General features: G+C 43.5%; 3 protein-coding genes and 2 long non-coding RNA genes across 6 annotated transcripts; 3 read left to right on the top strand and 2 right to left on the bottom strand.

Annotated features, from left to right (window-relative positions):
• Positions 1–3,572: 3,572 nt before the first annotated feature.
• On the bottom strand, positions 3,573–5,205 carry LOC125524479 (uncharacterized). Its single transcript, XM_087533716.1, has 4 exons — positions 5,123–5,205; positions 4,895–5,026; positions 4,124–4,317; positions 3,573–3,591 (listed from the first exon to the last, which is right to left on the bottom strand). The coding sequence occupies exons 1-4, from the start codon at positions 5,126–5,128 to the stop codon at positions 3,573–3,575; spliced, it is 351 nt and encodes a 116-aa protein (XP_087389842.1). The 5' UTR covers positions 5,129–5,205.
• Positions 5,206–5,718: 513 nt separating this feature from the next.
• On the top strand, positions 5,719–6,626 carry LOC147961220 (uncharacterized). Its single transcript, XR_015612354.1, has 3 exons — positions 5,719–6,218; positions 6,325–6,465; positions 6,564–6,626. It is a non-coding gene; the product is annotated as an uncharacterized LOC147961220 (long non-coding RNA).
• A 4,425-nt stretch (positions 6,627–11,051) lies between these two features.
• Positions 11,052–11,510, bottom strand: LOC125520356 (putative E3 ubiquitin-protein ligase SINA-like 6). The gene is made up of 2 exons (XM_087533715.1): positions 11,403–11,510; positions 11,052–11,315 (listed from the first exon to the last, which is right to left on the bottom strand). The coding sequence occupies exons 1-2, from the start codon at positions 11,508–11,510 to the stop codon at positions 11,052–11,054; spliced, it is 372 nt and encodes a 123-aa protein (XP_087389841.1).
• A 2,888-nt stretch (positions 11,511–14,398) lies between these two features.
• LOC147961219 (uncharacterized) lies at positions 14,399–18,132 on the top strand. Of its 2 annotated transcripts, none has more exons than XR_015611189.1 (6): positions 14,399–14,593; positions 14,686–14,962; positions 15,038–16,329; positions 17,184–17,236; positions 17,701–17,871; positions 17,959–18,132. XR_015611189.1 is itself a non-coding variant. In XM_087536064.1 (6 exons), the coding sequence occupies exons 3-6, from the start codon at positions 16,256–16,258 to the stop codon at positions 18,121–18,123; spliced, it is 453 nt and encodes a 150-aa protein (XP_087392190.1). In that variant the 5' UTR covers positions 14,399–14,593; positions 14,686–14,962; positions 15,038–16,255; the 3' UTR covers positions 18,124–18,132. The 2 variants fall into 2 exon arrangements, 1 of the variants encoding a protein (XP_087392190.1); XM_087536064.1 differs by having other exon boundaries at positions 17,194–17,236.
• A 288-nt stretch (positions 18,133–18,420) lies between these two features.
• On the top strand, positions 18,421–20,462 carry LOC147961218 (uncharacterized). The gene is made up of 3 exons (XR_015611592.1): positions 18,421–18,471; positions 18,548–19,244; positions 19,356–20,462. It is a non-coding gene; the product is annotated as an uncharacterized LOC147961218 (long non-coding RNA).
• Positions 20,463–22,189: the final 1,727 nt, after the last annotated feature.

Here is a 22,189-nt window from a genome sequence, read left to right as displayed (position 1 = left end):
CCATTAGTAGGCAAAACTGGTGCGCCACTAGTAGGCCTTTTCCTAGTAGTGGGCGGCTGGAAGTGTATCGCTATCCATATCCGACGAGTCCAAGGAACCGTCCGACGAGGATACGTCGATACGGGCTCGGGGCGGACTGCATGATCATATTCGACGATTAGGAGAAGCAGTGCAATAAAAGTATGCTATGAGTTACTCTGGTATCCGAATACTTATGACTTCGCCAGGGGCTTTGCCCTGAGTAACCACTCGTCTTCGCCGTCGGCGGCGGTGGTGGAACAGTCCGGAAGGAGAGTCCTTCCCTTTTTGGACCCTTCGGCCTCCCCGGTTGGGGCGGCCTTCCTTTTCTTGTCTCCCCCGGCTGGAGGGGGAGAGTCTTCATCTTCCTCCTCCTCGTTTTCACGGGAGGAGTGCGTCTCGGAGTTATCGGACGATGAGTCCGATACCACCTGGCGCCGGGAACTCTTTCGGGTTCCCTTGGCCTCCTTCTCGGTCTTCTCCGGCACCTCATAAGGAGCCGGAGTCCGCATCTCCGTCAGGAGAGCGTCCATAGGGTCTTCGGGCAGAGGGACCGGACAGTTAATCTTCTCCGATGTCTCCACCCAGTCCTGTCAAAGGCATGGGAGCTCAGACCCCGCACATGGTTATGCTATGAGAAATAAATACCCTACCAGATGTACAGAACTTACCGGATTCGCAGGGCGTTTCGCGCTTAGCCCGCGGTCCTCGGTAAGAGAAGGAGGGACCTCGGCGCCCTTGAACAGCACCTTCCAAACGTCCTTATGCGTCGTGTCGAAGAGCTCGCGTAAAGTCTGGTGCTGGGCCGGGTCGAACTCCCATAAGTTGAAAGCCCGTTGTTGACACGGGAGGATCCGGCGGAAGAGCATGACCTGGACTATGTTGACAAGTTTAAGTTTCTTGCTTATCATGTTCCGGATACACTTCTGGAGTCCGTCTAGCTCCACCGATGAACCCCAGGACAGGCCCTTCTCCTTCCAGGAAGTGAGCCGCATGGGGATTCCGGATCGAAACTCGGGGGCCGCCGCCCAACTGGTGTCGCGCGGCTCGGTGATGTAGAACCACCCCGATTGCCACCCCTTTATGGTCTCCATGAAGGAGCCCTTGAGCCACGTAATGTTGGGCATTTTGCCCACCATGGCTCCGCCGCATTACGCTTGTTGGCCACCTACTACCTTCGGCTTGATATTGAAGGTCTTCAGCCATAGGCCGAAGTGGGGCCGGATGCGGAGGAAAGCCTCGCACACGACGATAAACGCCGAGATGTTGAGGATGAAATTCGGGGCCAGATCATGAAAGTCCAGCCCATAATAGAACATAAGGCCGCGGACGAATGGATGGAGGGGAAACCCAAGTCCGCGAATGAAGTGGGGGAGGAAAACCACCCTTTCGTGAGGTTCTGGGGTAGGGACGATCTGCCCCGCGGTTGGCAGCCGGTGCGCGATATCCGCGGCTAAGTATCCGGCCCCACGTAGTTTTTTGATGTGTCCCTCCGTGACGGAGGAGATCATCCACTTGCCTCCCTCTCCGGACATGTTTGGAGAGAGTTGAGGAGAAGGCTGTGGACTTGGGCGCTGGAGTTCGAGTGCGCGAGAATGGATGAGCAAGGAGGAAGAAGGCGTGGATAGAAAAAGGTGAAGCCTTATCCCTTTATAAGGGCGGACGAAACTATGCGCCCCCACTAGTCTGGTAAAACTCGCTTATCTCCCAAGCGCCGTAATTGATGGCGCGGTTGGGTTACCCACGTCCGTATTGATGGGAATCCCGTAATAAGGGGACACGATCTCTGCTTCGACAAGACGTGCCAAGGAAACCGCCTCGCGAAACACGCTGAGATAGGTTATGAAAAACGATTCGAATAAAGACCTGGTTGTGGTGTGATGTCACACTACGGGGTACGTCAGCAGAATAGATTTGTGTAAATATTATTCCCCCTATGGTGGTATGTGGAACTTAGTTTGCAGAGCCGGACACGATCCTCGTGTTCAAAGATCTTCTATGAAGTATTTGGAGGAGGAACCCGCCTTGCAATGCCGAAGACAATCTGTGCGCCGGACTCATCGTCATTGAAGTCTGGTTCAGGGGCTACTGAGGGAGTCCTGGATTAGGGGGTATTCGGACAGCCGGACTATATCCTTTGGTCGGACTATTGGACTATGAAGATACAAGATTGAAGACTCCGTCCCGTGTCCGGATGAGACTCTCCTTGGCGTGGAAGGCAAGCTTGGCAATACGGGTAGATCTCCTTCCTTGTAACCAACTCTGTGTAACCCTAGCCCCCTCCGGTGTCTATATAAACCGGAGGGTTTTAGTCCATAGAACAACAGACAATCATACCATAGGCTAGCTTTTAGGGTTTAGCCTCTCTGATCTCGTGATAGATCAACTCTTGTACTACTCATATTATCAAGAACAATCAAGCAGGACGTAGGGTTTTACCTCCATCAAGAGGGCCCGAACCTGGGTAAAACATCATGTTCCCTGTCTCCTGTTACCATCCGCCTTAGACGCACAGTTCGGGACCCCCTACCCGAGATCCGCCGGTTTTGACACCGACAGTCAGCTTGTGAGTTTTCATCATACATGAAAATAAAATTAATACCCCAATTACATGGGAATTCCACCACCACCATGTCGCAACATTTCTCTCTACCTCACATAAACATCGCACATCATTGATCACACGGTCTTCATCAGGAGAAAATGATGATAAGCATATGGCTAGAAGTAGTGAATCTGCATTCAAGATGTGAGATTGCGCAATAGATCTTGCTTATACCAAGGGGCAGAGAAATGTACATGTGCTTACAACATCCATGCGAATTCCTGTTGCACTCCATTCGTATCAAGCTTGATTCCTATGGACATATTGCTACTATTTGGACGCATTATGTATTGTGCTGTTCCTCAACCAAATAATGTTACTTTTTGTGTCTCCTCGTAGTCATTTCAATGGATGGTTCTGCCAATATATGCTGGTTTCAAATGAGTGAGTAACTTGGACTTCAGTGCTTCACCTACTATGACCAGATCACATGCAAAAGAGCGACACCTCAGAACCATGGATTATTAAGAGGAAAGAACTTGCATATTGCCCATGATGACTTCTCTAAGTGTGCTAGTACAACAACGAGCTGTTGGCATTTGGGCATAGGGCTTCCATATTTCTGCTAACAAAGAGAAGACCAATAGCTAGTAATATGGGCACGTTCCCTTCTTAATTGCAGCATCCAGACTTTAGCACATTAATCTTTCAAAAATCAAAATCAATCGACTTGGGTGTTTTGCTCATATATGTAAAAATAAATAAATAAAGCATAACCTACATGTAAGTTATGAACCCGCCACCACCATCTTACATATACAGTTACATTCTCAATGACAGCGAACCACATCGTGCAGTTCATCCATCGATCCATCAAAACATGTAGCAATGTGAGCCCTAGGTGGCATGCACAAGCAAACAAGAAGACTATAGATGGGCGCTTGATCATCACGGTCCTCTAGTTATTAGGTGAAGCAGTTGAGGCCACAACACCTCATCAGCAGACTCCTCAGCCATGTCCTACCTTTCTGCAGTTTGAAATAAAAGATAATTATGCAATAATTAAAACCAAATTGAACAATGGCAGTATTTGAAAACTTATAAAGCGCACCGGTCGTTATCTAAAAACATATTCCATACTGTAGTTTGTTGACTAAGAAACCGATTAGAGAAGTGTATTTTCAGCTAAGTTGTCGGATTCCCTAAAAAAAGCTAAATTGTTGCAAAACCGAAGCCATAAGCCCATAATTTTTTAAAATTTTATAACAACAAAAGAGCATGTTCATGTAGGCTTGGAATTATTGTGTTGTAATGTTATAACCCTGAAGTGCATGTGCAACAATCAATCATTTTCTTAAGCAAATCAAGTTCTTTCTTGTGTTGTAAACTTCCTGAAACTATGCAGAAAATTAATCTCATACATACCCGTAGTGGCTTGGCACAGAGCATGTCCGGTGGGACATCATACAGGTCGTCGTCAACAGCCTTGACCGCCACGAAGGAGAAAGGTTGCATTGCCACGTGGGTCCCTGAGTCATCCACCCAGGTTTGCCTCGCCACCTTGTGCTGCTGCTTCCCCATGGCGACGACGCCACTGTGGTAACCATTGAATTCCTCTTGAGTGATTTGTGTGCCGTGACAGGCTCGAAGTACTGGTTGACGACGGCCGTCGTCCAGCCACCGGCGTCGCCATCACCGAGGTTGTTCCAATCTCCGAACGCTGGGAAGCGCCTCCTGCGACACGCCCTCGCTCTCTGCACACACGTACATAAGCTGTCGTCAAGCTAGAGACCATGCAAAGCTAGGCAACACAGAACATATGTACGCCACGTCGCCTTGGTGATGCGCATGGCAGTGTCCAGTGTGGTGTGCTTGGTAAGGAATGCAATGTGGGCCCCGCACAAAAGGTAGCTCTGTCAGTAAATAGTGTGCACTAGTGTGACTATGCATGCACTGGTGTGCACTAGTCAGCCAGAGGACAGCTGACTGTTGACCGAGCGTGCACATGGTTGACTAGAGAACGTGTCGTGTGCTGCAAGCCTACCAGCCATTTTAGCTTCCAGAGCAAGGATCATATCGACTGGATTCTACACTGGGTTGACCCTGCTCAGACTTGGTGTTGACCCCTGCTCAGACTTGGTTAGCTTCCAAAGCAAGGATCCACTGGATTCAAGATTTGCCGACCATGGCCGTGGAGTGGATGCAAATGAATTTGGAGTCGTCTAACACATGACTGCTCGAATGGAAATGGAATGAAGCCTTACATCTGAACTCTAGCTACTACTCCAGTTAAGTATAGTTCGGTAGTATGTGGATCCAGTGAATACGCACCTTGCAGGCTTTGTGTACGGGGAGCTGGGTGTGCATCGCAGACTCGAAGCGTTGGGCGAGCACAGGCCAGTCGTCGCCGTCGCCGTAGTTCCATTCGCCGAACGCCGGTATCCCCTGGTGCCCCCTCGCTTCCTGCGAAAACCACATACATAAGCCATGGCAAGCCAAACGAACGCAACGGCAAGCAACATCGATCGCCATGATCAGCTCTTGATACGGAAGCCATACCTCCATTGGCTTGGTGCTGCCGGTGACTTGCTGGGCTTGGCGAGCACACACAAGAAACGAGTCTCCGAGTGATAGAGCAAAGAGCAGAGGTGCCTATTGACTCAGCGGAGGCAGCGGCTCGGTGTATTTATGTGGAAGAGTGCTTGGTGTGCCGAGGAAGGAAGACAACCGACTATGATAGAGGAAACTTGGGGCGGAGGGCAAGGCACGCACTACTACTGCATGTTCTGGTCGGGCTGATCTCTGCCCATGTGCATTTTCTCCGTTGAACATTTCAGAGCGGTGGCAAGAAAACAGAAGCTGATGCTGGTGCGCTCGGGGATCTAAGAAAAATGGTTGAATGAGTGTTGATGTCGTATCCACGGTGAAAAAATAGAAAGTAAAAATAACAAAACTAAGAAAACCAAGTTGCGTGTGGGTTGGTGCACCCGTAGTCACGTATGGGTTCCGGCGCATGCAATTTACGCGAAGGAGCGAGCATGCAACTAAACACATTCAGCTGTGCATCAAGGGCGAACGCCCGCACTAGCTACGTCTGCGCTGGACCCGCGCGCTCACGCGAAAGGGCTTCGCAGATTTTTTTTTTTCACGCACGCGTCATCCCTCTCTCTCGTTTCCTCTCCCCCTGCTCTAGGGTTCCCAGCCCCACTGCACCGCCGCCGCAGCCCACAATCCCTCCCAGTCTCCCTTCCAATTCACCTCATCTCCTCCCGTGATGGCATCGGATCATTCCCCCAGCTTCTTTGTGCGCAGCCGCCGGCCTTATCCTCTTCACCGACGGGAGGAGGCGAGTAGCAGCCGCACCAGGCCGCCAGCAAGAAAGACGGTCGGGCATGGCTCCACCTCTCCCATCCTCTGCTCCTCTCCATTGCGCGAAGCGGCCCAAAGGAAGTGACAGCAAAAGGGCTGCCCACACAGGACTAGCGGCGCAGACGACGACGACACGACAGAGGATGGGTTGGACTGTCCCGGTCGGCACGGTGGCAGCTGGGTTGTGTGAGCAGCCGGCATCGAGGAGGAAGAGTCGCGGCTCAGGACCTTGCACTACGATAGTGCATCTTCTGCCGTCGCACCGGCGGAGTCCTAGATCTAGCCGGTCAGCCTCTCTCCCTCCAAGCTCCCAAGATCATCATGCAGTAATCTTGTCCTGATCTTGCTATTTATGCATCTCCATCCCTCATTTGTGTTCCTTCTATTTGCAGGTATTGTGGGAACCAAGTGTACATCTAGGGATTTCTTTGATTTGAAAACATAGTATTACAGGCTTCTTCTAAATTTCAGAAACATGGTTGTTGCATTTGGCAACATCGACATGGAGGAAGGAACCCTTGAAATCAGGAAGGGTATACATTTTCATTTTATCTCCATATGAGTACCTTCACATGAGTGATGATCCGGTGAAGATAATGCACACCTTCTAACTGTCCTCTTGGTATTGCAGAGTACATGACAGTTTTTGGACTTGCTGCTCCCTTCTGGCTCTTGATAAAGTGAATTTGCAGGTATTACTTCCAAGTCACAACCTACATATTTTAGAAATTCGTTGGATAAATATTTGAATATGGTGCTTTCCTAAGGAGGCATACAATTTATCTGACATTAATGAGAAAAATACATACTGTAACACATTGTAATTTGTGGTTGCCGTTACTGTAAAAGCAGGCTTTCAGAATTAAGTTACTTTGACACATAAAAGAGAAAAATCCAAAACTGTAATACATTGTAAAACTATCTTTTCAAATTTAATTTGTGGTTCACAACCACTGCAAAATAAACTTTCAGAATTTAAACTACTGTGAAATAAAACAGAAAATCCATAGTTTTAAAAACTGTAAATTGTGGTTCAACATACTGTAAAACACTATACACTAGTAGACTGCCCATGCGTTGCTACGGGCTTTTGAAATATTTTGCTGGTGTTATATAAAGTTAATGCATGTTAAATTTCACATGTAGAGACAATATAGCACGAACACAATTGCATAATAATTGAAGTCCACTTCACTTGCAATAATTGATAACAAAAAGGCAAATTGATGATGTATACATATAGAGCAATGATCCAATTAAAAATCCATTACAAATTATTAAGATCTACTACTTGATGCGCTTAAGAAATTCTCGCCCAATGGAAAGGATTCTCTAGCTTCATTCGCAACATGTTTTAGAAAGTATAATAAAAACTGCTTCCTCAATTCATACTCATCCCACACAAGCAAAAAAATGTAGTATGAGTACTTCACATCCAAGGTCTTCAAACAAATAGCGAGGCACCAGAGTCGTGGACATTGGAGGGGAGGCGGCTAAAGGTATGCACGACTCGAACATGGATCTGCTGAAGCACGGGCGTGGGAGCGACAGGGCGGCGCCGCGATACACGCGGTTGGAGCCTGGCATAGAGAGCGTGTCGGGCACCATGAGGAGCGGCAGTGCCAATGACGCCATTAGCAACGCCACCAGGATCGCCATGGACGGCTTTCCCCGCCTCCCGCCCCGCCCCGTCATCCTGTTTGCCATGTAGTTTATGAGCTAAAACTGAGCATTTACTAAACTGAGGTAAAAAGCATCGAGCATCATCAGCTATAAAACAAACTACATTTTCCTAATAATTAAGATGGCACAGGCATGAAATACCCATTGAACCAGTCATGAGAAATCTGAACCTTCATCGGGTTGCCGTTGTGTAAATAGGAGGCATTTTTGTCTATGTAACCTTGAGAGCACAGCACCGAGCATGAAAAATCTGAACCTTCCTCAAGTTTCCTTTGTGTAAACAGGAAAATTGAAATCCTTTGCCACACATCTGAACCTTCAGAGAAGCTGCTATCAGGGTTACATAGAGGCACCAAAAACTACTCTCAAAATTTCATTGATAGGCACAGATATTGGTCCTAAGAACAAAATAGACAGTCATGTTATTATTTGACAAAAGAATCTGGCATATTTACCTCAGTTTAATTAAGCTTCCAACGGAGACTAACAAATTATGTAGCCATCATTCCAAAAGCTTCGCCAGCATCAAAAGTTGGAGCACCCTGCTGAAAGGGATAAGGTAATCTTATCATGTCATTGTAGTAGAAGAAACAGAGACGTTCATTTTACTAAATAGCAAGGTTGGTGCAAATGGAATAAGCACAGCAATGAAAAACTGCAGCAGTGGTCGAGAATACCTAGCGCGGCAGTCGCCTGAGTACGGTGGCTTGCCATCTGGGCAGCCATTCTAAGGATGAAGGCGTTGGGCACAAACTTAAAAATGACTCCATGATAAGATAACATAAACCTGTTGCCTGAGGATGAAGCTATCTTACTTGGATTGCCCTAGCTTCAAGTATCCCTGCAATGCAAGCTCACATAAAACACTCGAAATCTTTTGGTCAAAATCCTAGTTCACAAGTGCTCTGCATATAAAATAAGTGCTACAAACTTTACACAGTGATGTGAGGTTGGGTTGGATGAAGTCAACTGTTTTGGGTAATCCACCTACTAAACAGATTCGGTCTTTCCAAATCCTCTATCAAAAACTGCATAATTTTGACTTGGACTCCAAACATAATGTGGAGATCAATCGCAAAAAAAGGAGAGATACGTCCCATGCTTTCTATAGACTATCTATTTGCACTATTTTGATGTACGGTTTAAAAGTAGCAGTCCAATTTAGTTTCACAGTTCAAAAATTAATCTTTATGTGATTCTGTGTACACCTTGTATGCGGACTTAGACCATGTTACTGTTTGAATTAAACTATGCGTTCAACATGAAAGTTGTAGATATCTTTAGTGGTGAGTAGAGCTAAAAGTGCATGGACAGACTCACTAAATATTAAAGAGACCAATTAGGCTAGTTTTCCCTAGGTTCTGAAACAGCTGCACGCACTCTAACCTTCTGCAGGTTTGGCTCTTGTGCAGATTACATTTAGCTTTTATACTTAAAAAATATTAACAAATCAATATGTTAACCAATATCACCGTCAAATCATCAGTGCCCTGCCTGAAGCTCCTATTGCAATAGAAAAGGTCTACTGGAAACTGCTACTATCTTTGCTGATTTGAGGACACAACAAGTTCTATTGGACACAACAAGTTACACTGGAAACTGCTACTATCTTTGCTGATTTGATTATCAACAGGATTTCGTGATCATCATCTCGCTGATCAGAACAATACTATGCTAATGCTCTGCTAAATTAACCACTGGCTAAAAGGAGAAAATACAGTTTTTTTAATTTAACAAACATGAAAATTCTCATAAGCATATACGTGTAACTATGACAAGATAGCATTATTTTTTGTGGCAAAATTGGACCAAGTATTACCTTCAATCGGCCAGAAGAGGAACATTTGAATCTCCTTGAAAATTTACAATGGACAACCTGCAGCAAACTGACGGGGTGAGGGTAATTGGGAGAGAGATGCAGAGTTGGGGCTCGGCCAGAGGAGGTTAGTCTCCATCGGAATGGCAAGAGTGCAGTAAGCAAATCAGGAGAGTTTGGGATGAAGAAAACTCACCCCTTTGCGGTCGGTCGGATGGGGCAACAGACAAGCAATTGGGTATTATTAATTGATGAGACTGTAGTATGTACCTCAGGTGTAGCATGGGCAGAAGAAGTTCCGACAGACGGTGGAGCACGGACTGATAGATTTCCAGCAAAGTCGATGGTGTATAAGCACGCGATGTTGGTAACTTGCGGCACGATTATATTGGGCAAGCAACTTGCGATGTGATCTATTTGCTTCCGGTCGAGGGGTTCCATAGAACCAAGAAACACGCCGGACTTCTCTTTTGGTGTCATATAAATCCCCATACATACTGAAGAAGGAAGTTTCCTAAAGAGAAGTAAGTTTATTTCAGAGAGAATGTGTAGCAAAAGCTGTTCGCTCTTTATAAGCAAGTGGCCAAGTGCAATGTGTGCCTCGGTTCTTAAATACTTGTATCCCACACATGAATATATTGGATGTTCGACTGAAAGTTAAGACTTGCAGGTCAATAGATATCATTAAAATCTAGATTTATGTTATAACCTACTGGTAGATTTTGAGATTAAAGGTGAAATTAAGAGCATATGCCCTTCTGTTTCAATACCACTAAATTGTGTCTCAGTCTTTTGTGGGTAGCATCGAGAGTAAAAGACCAACGAGTGCAAGAATTGGAACATAGAAGAATCTTACCTGGGCATGATGCCATCAGGTTCTATGCCAAGATCGAGGTAGTAGAGCTCCCTCAATCTCTCTTGCCAAGCCCTCCCTTTGACCATCAATAGAACAGTCGCTCTCGCTTGCCCTGCTTTTGAAATCTCCTTCTGCACCGCTGCAGATCAGTTGGCAGCATAGGCCGAGCTCTCCCATCTATCATCACGTTAAGCGCATCTATGCTTACTTCCCTTGTATCATCACAACGGATGCTATAAATTTGCTTGTGTCCTTGTCATAAATCTGAGTTCTGCACAATATGAAAAAGAAAGAAAGTCTGTTAATACAACATAATGATAGTTCCAAGGAAACATGTACTACGCCGAAACTGGCCATGATAGTACGGATGTCATGTGGATGGACATAATTGTGCAGGAATAACCGGGAAGAGTACTCGGATATCGACAACCCACCAGAGAGATTAGTGCACCCTACTTTAAACGTAGTTTCCTGGTGTCGCCACGGTGGTTGATGTTGCAGCAGTACCTGAGTCTTACCTCGAACTCCAAAGAACATGGCGCCGCCGACAACGCCCGAGGATGCAGGGAGAGCACGCAGACCGCTCGGCCAAACGGGTTCAACGCCACGTTCAGCAGGAACAAGTACTGCCGGCATTGGGCACGGGCTGAGAAGGCGTTGAAGCCGTCACAGAGCTGGACCTCGACGCACGCCCAGGCCCAAGCTCGGTCATGCACGGCCACCCGTGCGTGTGGGCAAAGTGGTCCAGGAGTGCCGCCGTGGAGCTAGCGAAACCGCAGTCTGCCTGCGGGCAATAGCACGGCATCGTGAGGGCACGCCTTGAGGTGGTCGGGGTGGTCGTAGTAGGCCGGCGTGGCAGTGCAGCCGTGGGCGGTGTTGGCGCACGGCACCCGGATGGACTCTGTTAGCCTCTCCAGTGCGATGTTCCAGTGATAGCCGCCGGTCAACCGGATGTGACACACACGGCACCTGCTTGCCGCCACCATCTTGTCGCGGTACCGCGAGGATATGGTATGACCGACGCCACACTGCACCCGAGCAGAAATGATGTTCCAGTGTTATTGGTACACAAACTTGTAATGGATCGGCCAAGGATGGACGACGAGCGTACGCACCTGGAAGACTGGTGGCTTGGGAGGGAGGTAGCAGATGCCGCAGTTGAGGGTATCGTCGTCATCCACTATCACGTTTGCGAGCGCCATGCGCTTCGCCGCCGGCTCCATCGTACCTGGAACCCGAGATTGCCGTTGTTGTTCTTGTTCTTCTTCTCTTGTTTCTTTCCTCTGGAAATACTAACATCGTCTCCTCCCTCGTCAGAGGTCTCGGGCCAACACCTTGAATCCGCGGGCGCTCCTCGTGATGCCACAAACCCTCGCCGCCGACTGCCTCACACGGATGGCCGTCCCGTCCCACATCCTGACCTTGTACCGCACTGCCGACACCAGCACCACCGATCACCGTTCCCGGCCCCATCGCTGCCATCACAAATTAAATAGGTACATAAATGCTTTCATCGTGAGGTTTATTTGTCATGATAGGTATATGCACGTGTGTTGCACCGGAAGTTGATTTTTTTTAAGCTACAGGGGAACATATGGGCACACATCATGATGCAAATCAAATAACAAAAAGGAGATTATGTTTTGGTTATGAAGCATAGAAGTTCTGACAACTTTGTCCTGAGATATACTAAAGCCAAAGAATATCATAGAGGGAAATCAAATTATCTGAACGACATGATGTTATTTCACAAAATAAGTTAAATTTACATTTAAAATTTAAAATTACCAATTGGTCATCTTTACATGTAAATAAAAAGGTGGGAGTCAATATTACAATACGCTTACCAAAAATGTTCCTCTACAAAAAATTATCATGAAGAATCACCTGCCAAGAATAAAAACTGAGAGCAAGTCTGCAAAATAACAAATTGTTAACAATACATTCGGTAATATAAATCTCACTGTTCTTGCACACCCTTTAGAGCATACCAATTTTCCCCTTCAGACTATACTCTCGTCTATGAACAGAAAAAGAAAACCATATAAACTAAATTCAACTCTGCAGAATAACACAAAGAATCACTAACAGTTCAGTACCATGTGAATGGAGACATACCATACCATCCTTTTTACCTTCTGACTGCACTTCTATTTGTGAGAATTCCAGTAAGTAGATGGCAATTTAGCAAAATACAACCATTGGAATATGGGAAGCCGTATAAACTGAATTATGTAGATATTATCACATGTGCATTAATTATTGGCCTCTAAGATGGAACAAAACTGAATACTACCCAAAACAACACACAAATCTGACTGACAATTTTAAAATTTCATATCTCTCCTATACTACCTAATAAATTCAAGTTGTATACACCTTTTTCAATTGCACAAAAATTTAATTCAGTTTCTAAAGTCTGCAATACCCCCATAATTATAAACAGTCTGCAATACCCCCATTACTAACTCTAGTTCAGCAAATCCCTGAGGAAGAGTCATTGGTGAGGATGGGCTAACTCCGCTATATACCATAACTATTCTCAACTACCATATCCAAAAAAAATATTGTCAATTTGAGAGGATACCGAAATTGAGTTTCAAATAGAAATAACAGAAGTAAAATGTCAAGCATAAGTAGTCTATTCAGAGGCATCATTCCCAGAAGAAATTCTGAGCTGAACACCAGAGCACAGCAAGTTGTGACAACTCACATCCCAAATGATAGCAGATTTATTTAAACTGCCAGTAGCATCACAGTACAGACGTTAAAACCAGTAGCATTACATGAACACTGTACAGTCAGTTCCTGCATGCATACCTGCCGGTAACCTTGGTACCATCACCGCTCACACTCCTCTGTGTGTCCTTCATCGTCATATTTCCTTCGTCAAACAAATCCAGCAAACGCACACAATCGAATCACCTAATGCTTCGGCAACTCCAACAGCACGTTGTTGCTCCAAGCAATCAGTGAACACCACGGAGAGGGGCGTACTTGGATCCTAAACTCCAAGCAAACAATTAATTAAGATCCCTTGCACACACACACGCACCGAGAGAGAGAGAAAGAGAGAGAGATCAGGGTATCCCAGGGTGAGGGATGAGAGGAGCTGACCTACGGAGCGGGGCGCCAGCTGTGTGTCTCCGCTGCCGCTGCAGAGATCACACGACCATCGCCGCAAGAGGGGGAGGGCTGAGATTGAGGTTTGGGGATCGCGAGCAGGCGGCCTCCATCCGCGGCAGCGTGCGTGGGCGAGCAGGGGATCGGCGTTGTTTTCCGGAGGGGATCGGCAGCGACGGCGATCCAGAACTGACGGCGAGGGTGAGATCCGGCGGGGTCTTCTCGAGTCGTCCGCCAGCGGCGAGATCCGACGGGGCCGATGGGATCGAGAGACGCGGCGGCGGCGGCTCCCATCGAACGGAGGAGGCATCGGCGGTGGCGGCGGCTCCCATCGAACGGAGGAGGCATCGGCGGCGGCGGCATAGGGCATGGATCGGCCGCGGCACAGGGATGGATCGGCCGCGGAGGGGGCGTAGGGCTGGATCGGGCGTGCGAAGGTCTGGTTGGCGGCAGAGACCGATCTGTTGTGGGAACGAGGGATCGATCCTAGAGTTTTTTTTGGCACCGGTTTATTTCGCTAGAGGGTACCGAGTAAGCAGAGGTGGGAGGATGACGAAAATAAAACGAAGGTGGGAGTATGACGAAAATAAACCAGCGAAAATAAACCGCGCGGACTATTCATCAACTGCTCCATTAAGAGTAGAGATTGTGGTAGACATCCACTGTAAAAGTAACTTTTCAGAATTTAAATTACTGTGACATAGAACAATAAATCCATAGTTCACTACACTGTAAAAGTGTAAATTGTGGTTGACATCCACTGTAAACTAATTTTTCAGAATTTAAATTACTGACTTACTGTTACATAAAAACAGAAAAGAACCACATTTTAATACATTGTAAGTTGTGGCTGACATCACTGCAAAACAAGCCGTCGATTGTTAGGTTGAATTTGCTACAACAGCGCTGCTGAATGCAAGGGTCGTTAAAATCCAATTACAAAACACTGATGACTGATTCTGGAATATAAAATGTACAACTACATGCAGGTGAAGCAAGTATGCAGAGAGAGGGTGTGTACCTACAGGATATCAAATCTTCTTCATCATGTACGGCCAATGATTGTGCTACTTCTCCTGAAAAAAGGAAAACCGGCTTCAATAGTGATATATCTAACATATTATTTTTAAAGCGTGGAACATACTCATTCACATAGCTACTTCAAGCACAAATGATGTAAAAGGTGAGAGAAAATCAAAACATGATGCAAATTGGAGTAGGATATCCTGGTAAAAAAAGTGTACTTATACATTGATTTTCCTTTGTTTCTAGCAGGAACATTATTCAGGGTTAGAGTCACACATACAAAATGATGACAGCCAGATGAACACTGCAGCATGAAGAAATGATCAGACAACACCAAATAGAAATACTGAAGATAACATGACAGTAGGAATGGCAAAAAAATTGAGTAAACTAGCAAAAGAGTATATATTATCAAGTAATTGAGGTGTGTTTCTTCTTGCAGGAACAACAAGTTGTGATAAGGAGTAAACCAGCAATAGAATGCCCATTGGATGTAGATCTATTTGACAACATTGAATTGGAAAAGGTAAATACAAAAATTACTAGAAAAAATTGTTGTTGTGAACAAAAAGTACTGAAAGTTGCTAATACTAATTTGCAGGTGCTTGAACAAGAAGTCTCTTCTTCATTATGGGACATCTGCAACCCACACAACAGATAATATGTTCGGTAAGCTAACAACATGAAGTTGCGGAGAAGTGCATTCCTAGCTGAGGTTTGGTCATGCTTTCAGTGTTCATTAAGTTCCCTTCAACTCCTGCCTCTTCTTCATTTTGCATGAAGTTTTCGATGTCCATTAAGGAACTACTTCTCTTCTTAAGTTTCAGCTAGCTGGTTTTGTTCCTGTTGTTTATCTGACAATGAGGGAAAAGAAAGGGGATTCAAAATTAATGCCAGGGAGAGATAGTGACATGGCAACCCACGAGTTAACGGGCGGACAGAACGGTCAGGTGCCGACAAACAAAAAACAACCAGACCGAGCGTGAATCTCCAGGCAAAGTTCTGAACTGAACTCAGTACCTGAGAATTTTACTCTGCGGAATAGTGTGTTCCGTTTCTGCTGGGGAGAGGTGGTTCAACGCCGAGTAGAATAGAATTATGGTCTCTTTAATTTCAACGTACGTGTGGTACTTTGAGAGCTTATATGATTGTAACATTGCTGCTGTTCTGAAAAAAATCTGTGAGAATTTTTACAATGCAGGCTCCTTTTTGTTGCACTGAATTGCCTGTATAAAGAAGAGTGAAATAAACTGAACATGCACAACTTATCTTTATTTGAGCATTGAAAATACTGTATATTTGGAGCTTATACTCTGAAACTACGTAGCTCAGGTTGCCCTCCACCCAGTGGGAGAGAAAGCTGAGCTCGGAGACTTGGCTTGCCGCTTTATGTATAAGCCAGTCGAGTTCCATTATGTGGCTTCCTCGATATTTTTCTAGCCTGTTGAAATGCATATGGCATACATAGAGGGAATGTGCATACCTGAAATTTTATACTTTAAATTGTCGATTGAATGACAATAGTACAATGATCACCAATTGCATATCTTCTCTTCTTTTCCATCTCAATTTATGCTATTGAGTCTATTGTTGTTTTTTTGTGCCTTTATAATACTTGCCAATGATTTTTCAGAGTTATATAAGATTCAGTTAAGTACTTCAAGTTCAGGTTTGTATTTGATAAAATTGATTCAGTAGTTCACTTTGACCTCCTTTTCCTCTCATATAACTGGATAGCTTCGATAGAAACACTTATTTGGTTATTAAGGGATGTTACCATTTTCTATCTCATCTCGCCATATGTGGCCATTGTTGCAGGATGACGAGCGACTTCGGTGGAGAGGGTGAACAACGGATACATGGACTATGCGTCGAGTTTTTGTCCCATGAAAGGTATGATTCTAGCGCAACATCCCCTGTCATCTCTTTGTTGGCCTCTTGGGATCATGATTTGTGTTTCTGGTGCCGATATCTGGTTCAATGTAGGAAAAAAACTACAGGAAGATTCTGAATTTCACCTAATGATCATATATCATTCTATGGTATTAGTAGTTTGTGTCAATATTGTAGGTTCCTTTTTCGATACGCTGGATGAATAGCTTTCTTCTTTACTTGACACCCTCGTATATTTAGTTAGTATTTCCTTTCAAAAGATCTGACTTTTGTGTTCTTGTGTAAAAACTTCCAATCTCGCCTAATGAATATTGTCTTCTATAAGCTTGTTTCGTTGGTTTAGGTACTCCTATATTTTTGTTACCATTTTGTTCCATAATTTCTCCTTTTCTATGTATTTGTGATAAAGGTTGCAAGAAAGTTCTGTCATCTTATTAGTAATTGCCTTCTACTCCGTTCCTAAATATAAGTATTTTTAGAGATTCTAATATGCACTACATACGGATGAATATAGACGTATTTCAGAGTGTAGATACCGAGTGCTTCGAAGGTACTGACTAATTAACTCACTCATGTGATCAGCAAGCAAGATTTCTTTAACGACATGAATCAGCATATCTGATTTTTTGTTGATTGATTTCTTGTCCTTGACCATGTACCTGAGCTTTAGCTGGAGTAAGATGTTTCGGATTTTGCAGCATCAGTTGTGTGATACTGCTATTAGATTCTTCAAAAACTCTATCTCTTATTCCCCTGTTTCGTATTCTAAAATCCTGATTGTGATGTTTAATCTGTACAATTACTTCTAAGTTTGGCAAGTTATATATGGATCTTAATGCATCTCTTGTGGAAAGGGTTTTGTAGAAAAGGAATCAGAAGCTCGGAGAGACCTCACGTGAATCAACAGGTTTGACTCCTTTTAGTCTTTGGTTATTTTCGAAGTGGAAACCCATGAAATGTCGGGATCAAAATCCTAGGTCAGATGGAACTGTGGGCATTCATGATTACTGTACAAGTAACTGATTTCATGGAACATGCTTCTTACTTTCTTGTCTGAATACTTAATAGTATATTACCCATGCAATGTGATGGAACCAGTAGACTTTATACCATTGAGTGTATGAAACACTGCACATAATTTTCTATTGTTTACTCAACAACAACCAATGTGTCAATGAAGGGTCTCTTACATTTATTAGCAGTTCCAACCATTTCCGGAGAACATACAAACCAGAAAGTGGAAGCAAAACAAAATTTGGATCACATTTTAGATCTGTTGTTGAAAACAAACTTTCTATCAGGCTTTAGATCTGTTATTTCCTTGTTCTAATCAGCATAAACTGAATTCTCGTATCTGATTGTGCGGTGCAGGCAATTCCCTATGGGCAAACCTTAAATCATTATCTTGAACAGACAGTTGCACTTATTCGCGACAGAATATATGTTGTGAATGCAATCGGCCTTGATGACCGCTATTTAGAATTTAGGCCAGTGGAAGGAGATGGGGAGTGTTTCTACAGGAGCTTCATATTTTCCTACGTTGTAATTGTCCTTCTCCTTGTCCCTTAGTATACTACAGGATTCATGTTCCCTGAACTAACTCTCTTTGTTTATCCCAATGTATGACAGGAGCAAGTTCTTGATAGGAAAGACAGAAATGAGGAACGCCGCCTCCTTGCAGCTATCCAAGAGTTGGCTGAGGAACCTGCACGTTTTGGATGGGCCTCTGAATTTTCTAGGAGCCATGATGTAAGTTCCTGCCTTTTTCCACATTTGTGTTTTTTCCCTGGATAAACATATTTGTAAGGGACAAATACAATTCTCTTCAAGTTACTCTACATGTCAAAATGAATCCAGTTGTCTAACCATCAACCATTTGAAGGAGGTGCACAAATGCTTAGCAGTAGTGGCATGGCATTGCAGTTTACGCCCTGTTGACTCAAGCTCAAGTCTGAAGCTTATTGTTATGTTACAACTTACGACCCAATTTAACAAAAATACACCTTAAGTTTATTGGAAGGGATACTAGTGTGACATATAATTATATGCTTCATTGAACACTGAAATGCTTCAGACTTGCTACTTCTTATCATGTTGGCGGCTTAGCTCCTCTTTTAAAGAAGACACCTTCAGAGGAGAATGGTAATTAAATAAGAGTAATTTGTTGTCTTGATGATTTCATCCATGACTGTGAGATATATTAACTCTTCAACCTCAGTTTTAATCAAGGACAATTGAAGCCTATTGATATTGAATCGTCGACACATGGTTTGCTTGAGACAAGCAAAGCTGCCGAGGTGATTTGTACACCTAAACTGCTTCAAGTATTTGCCCGATTTGCATGGCAAGAATAGTAGGATTATACAGGTTTGTTCTATTTCATTTGTCATCCCATGATTTATCCCACTTCTAAGTGTGACAACTAATGATGTCCCTGGATTTAATTTTTCTCGCTTAGCATGAATTCAGGTTAATGTCAAGGGCTTGAAAGGTGTGAGGGACGTAAACATGGATCTGATGGTGATGGGAATCTTTCTTATAAAGAAAGATACATAGGGTGTATGATCTGGTGCATATTAGATAATCAAAGTTGATGCATATGTTACAGGTATAGTGTTGTGCACCAATCTGGTTGATGTTTACATAATCCAAGCAGATTTACCAATTAGAAGAGCCATGTATTATTGTAGCTTTCTCTCTACATCAAGTACACATAAATATAATGCCGAACAATGTAGTTTATTTTATTGCTCTGCATATCTTCCCCGCGAGGCGCTACAGATCAGATGGGTGCTGTCGTGAAGGCCGCAAAGGCGTGGCCGGCGGCATGGGTTAGCCTGTGGGTGGTACCACCGTGCTGTTCTGGACGTGCATTGTGGTGCTGCTCGTGGCGGCTTTTGGAGGGAGACAGGGTGGTATGTGCTTTTCTAAACATATATATTCCTGAAGAACCTTTTTTTGTAGTCCTGATGAATTGAGCGATTTGTTCTCTCGTGTCTCTTCTCCTTCATTTTACCCTGATGCAGCAAAGCATAGACAATTTGGGAGCTACTCGGGTTTGGATCAGCAAGCCATGTCCGTTTGGTTTGGCAAAGGAAGGCCTTTTATCCCTTTTCTATAATGCCATGAACATCTCTGAATTTTTACACTGGTTCCAGCCGATGCTTAATATTTTTTCCAACATATTTGTGACTGGAGCCCACACACACATAGTCATGGATCTGATTTTGTGTTTTGGACCTTGCTATTTCACTGATTTGAAACATGTATATGCAGTTCTAGGCTTCTAGCTAGATGGATTAATAGATATGTTGGACCTATGCAGTTTATATTACCCGCATGGATCTATGTTTATTATTTGATGCTCCTCCTTATCCTGGAGAAGAATTTTTGCAAAGAGTTGTCATTTTTGGAGATATGGATTTGTTGTCACTTTAGCAGTATGCTTTCAGTGCTACAGAGTATGCAGTGAAATTAGATTAGATTGATGATTAGCGATTAACTATAGAACTGTTGGCAGCACCAGTTTAACATATGTTGATTTCTGGCCCATATTTATTTGCTTTTGAGTTAAACTATGAATTTGAAAAAAAAATACATTTGTTGATGCTAATTAAATTTATCAGTCCTTTTGTTTTGAGAATCACCTTCTGCATATGTGTTCCTGGGTAGTTTTCTTACTGCCACAGCTTGGTTGTTCTAGCAGGATAATGTATTTTCTTATGGAAAACACGGATGAGTAATTACATGATATATTATTAATATTAAACTATGCTGTTTCTTTGAAACTAACTTTGTATTTCAGCTTTGGAAACTGGTGTTCTAACGTTAGTTCCGACAAGAGGGCCACTATAACCACCAACTAGTTTGAGATTCGTCGCCGCGCCAACATTCACGAAGGAGACGTTTGTGCATTTCGTTTCAGGATCACTTCAAAGCACCGCCTGGTTTTCACCGTGCACCGTCGCTAGATGCACCATCGAAGACACTGCAGCCCCTGTGTCAATATAATCTAATATAATCTAGCACTAAGTACTCTTAATTATGCTCTATCCTGTGATAACCTATGTTTTGCTTTTGGCCCTCTTATCACATGCTTTTCAAGACGCTAAATCTATGTTGTTGCTTATGTAAAGTGCACTACTCTTAGTTAGATGTTTCATGTTCAGATCCATAATGCCCTTTCTTTGTATATATAGCATATATCTGTTTACAAGAGAGAGAGAGAGAGAGAGAGAGAGAGAATGCTATTGAGTGATGGTTGAACACAATGGAGTGACACTGAGAGTCATATACACATTTGCTATTATAAATGCACAAGATCTTAATCCTCAGCCCAAACTGAGAGTCATATACTTGGCACGGGTTCTCGTTGCGACTTATTTTAGAATTTTAGGCGATATGCGTTCAGCGGGAAACAACGTTTTTGTTGACTACGAGATGCATCTAGTGACTTTGTTTATTCACGGGATTTATAACAAAAATGAATAGACATAACGTATGATTACTGTTTTAGATACTATGGAACAGGGTAGCCAATTGTTATTGTGACAGAGAAAATATGGTATGCTTTGGTTGGATATTTATTTATTTATTTGAAAATTGTTGGATTTTCATTTTGATTATGAGCTTTGTGTGCAATCCAGTGCAAATGAATCAGGGATGACCGTAAGAATTAGAGTATCGTCCAAAGTAGTAGTTTTTTGAGAATCCTTTGAATCAAGCGACCCTAAATCTGTGGTTGGTAAACAGTACATTTGATAGCAGCCGTGAGCACTGAGCACAGAACCTGGGGCTGGCAGAACTACAACTCGAAATCAAACAAACCCATGCGTACTTGACTTTGTGTTTACTAGCACACATGTTCGTGCGTTGCAACGGGATCAAGACCCCACATGTCCGTATTCTCTAGTTCAACATGGCGCCCTTTAATTAGAGTCAAACCAGTATATTCTCTTTTATTGGCGTGTGCCTACAATTTCTTTCAATTATAATTAACCAATATATTTTCTTTTATTGGCACATGGAAGCTACCAACATTAATAATTTGTGGCATCCCTTATTTTGAAGAAGCGGTCCTAGCTTGATATACCGGATGCGGAGCAGGCCCAATATGGGAGTGATCGAACTCACAACCTCAAAGACCCAACCACATGTTGCTAGCCACTCAAACAAATGCGTCCCGCGAACCAATGGTCAGCGTGAATATTTAAGAATCTAATGCAACATCAGATTCGAATCTTTTTTTTGAACTTTAAAGAAATGTATTAAACGCCAAATATACTTGGCAACGTGAACAATGTTCAAAATTACGAACAATTTTTGAAAAATCCATACATTCAAAAAAAGATGGACAACAAATTTGAACGGAACATTTCTCGTAATTCAAAAATATTTCTTAAAAGCATGAACCTTTTATAAAAATACAAACTTTTTTGAATTTGTGAACAATTTTTGGGAATGGAAACATGTTTTGAACATAGAAATTTAGAGAATGTGTTTCTTAATGCAAAAAATATTTTCAATTTTTGAACATATAAAAAAACAAGAATAGTTTTCAAATTTGTAACATTTTTAAAATCTTGAACGAAATTGGAAAAACCCTAACTTTAAAAAATGGAATGTTTTTTAAAATTTTGAAAAAATTGGAATGGAACATAATTGAAAAGTGCAAGCATTTTCGAAATAATACACACACTCACACCAATAAACACGTACTCACACGACGCCTACCGAAGAAGACCGGGTCAGAGTTGCGGAGCTTCAAGATGGAGGAAGTCACCATGTTCACCTTGCTGTTGACAAGAACGTCACCTTCCACTCGCACTAAACACTACAGAAAAAGCAAAAAAAAATGTTG

This window comes from Triticum urartu, chromosome 7A (genome assembly GCF_056163025.1).
Source record: "Triticum urartu cultivar PI428250 chromosome 7A, HENAU_Tu73, whole genome shotgun sequence".
Taxonomy (NCBI): Eukaryota; Viridiplantae; Streptophyta; class Magnoliopsida; order Poales; family Poaceae; genus Triticum; species Triticum urartu.
This window is presented reverse-complemented; position numbering and strand designations above follow the sequence as displayed.

Bases quoted from the DNA above. Each gene is read 5' to 3' on its own strand.
- LOC125524479 (XM_087533716.1), bottom strand. The intron at 4,318-4,894 runs GTGCGTATTCAC...ACGTGTGTGCAG, and splicing joins CCGTACACAAAGCCTGCAAG to AGAGCGAGGGCGTGTCGCAG.
- LOC147961219 (XM_087536064.1), top strand. From the start codon at position 16,256: ATGACGAGCGACTTCGGTGGAGAGGGTGAACAACGGATACATGGACTA. The intron at 16,330-17,193 runs GTATGATTCTAG...AGGGTTTTGTAG, and splicing joins GAGTTTTTGTCCCATGAAAG to AAAAGGAATCAGAAGCTCGG. The intron at 17,872-17,958 runs GTAATTGTCCTT...AATGTATGACAG, and splicing joins GCTTCATATTTTCCTACGTT to GAGCAAGTTCTTGATAGGAA.
- LOC125520356 (XM_087533715.1), bottom strand. From the start codon at position 11,510: ATGGAGCCGGCGGCGAAGCGCATGGCGCTCGCAAACGTGATAGTGGAT. The intron at 11,316-11,402 runs GTGCGTACGCTC...GCTCGGGTGCAG, and splicing joins CCAAGCCACCAGTCTTCCAG to TGTGGCGTCGGTCATACCAT.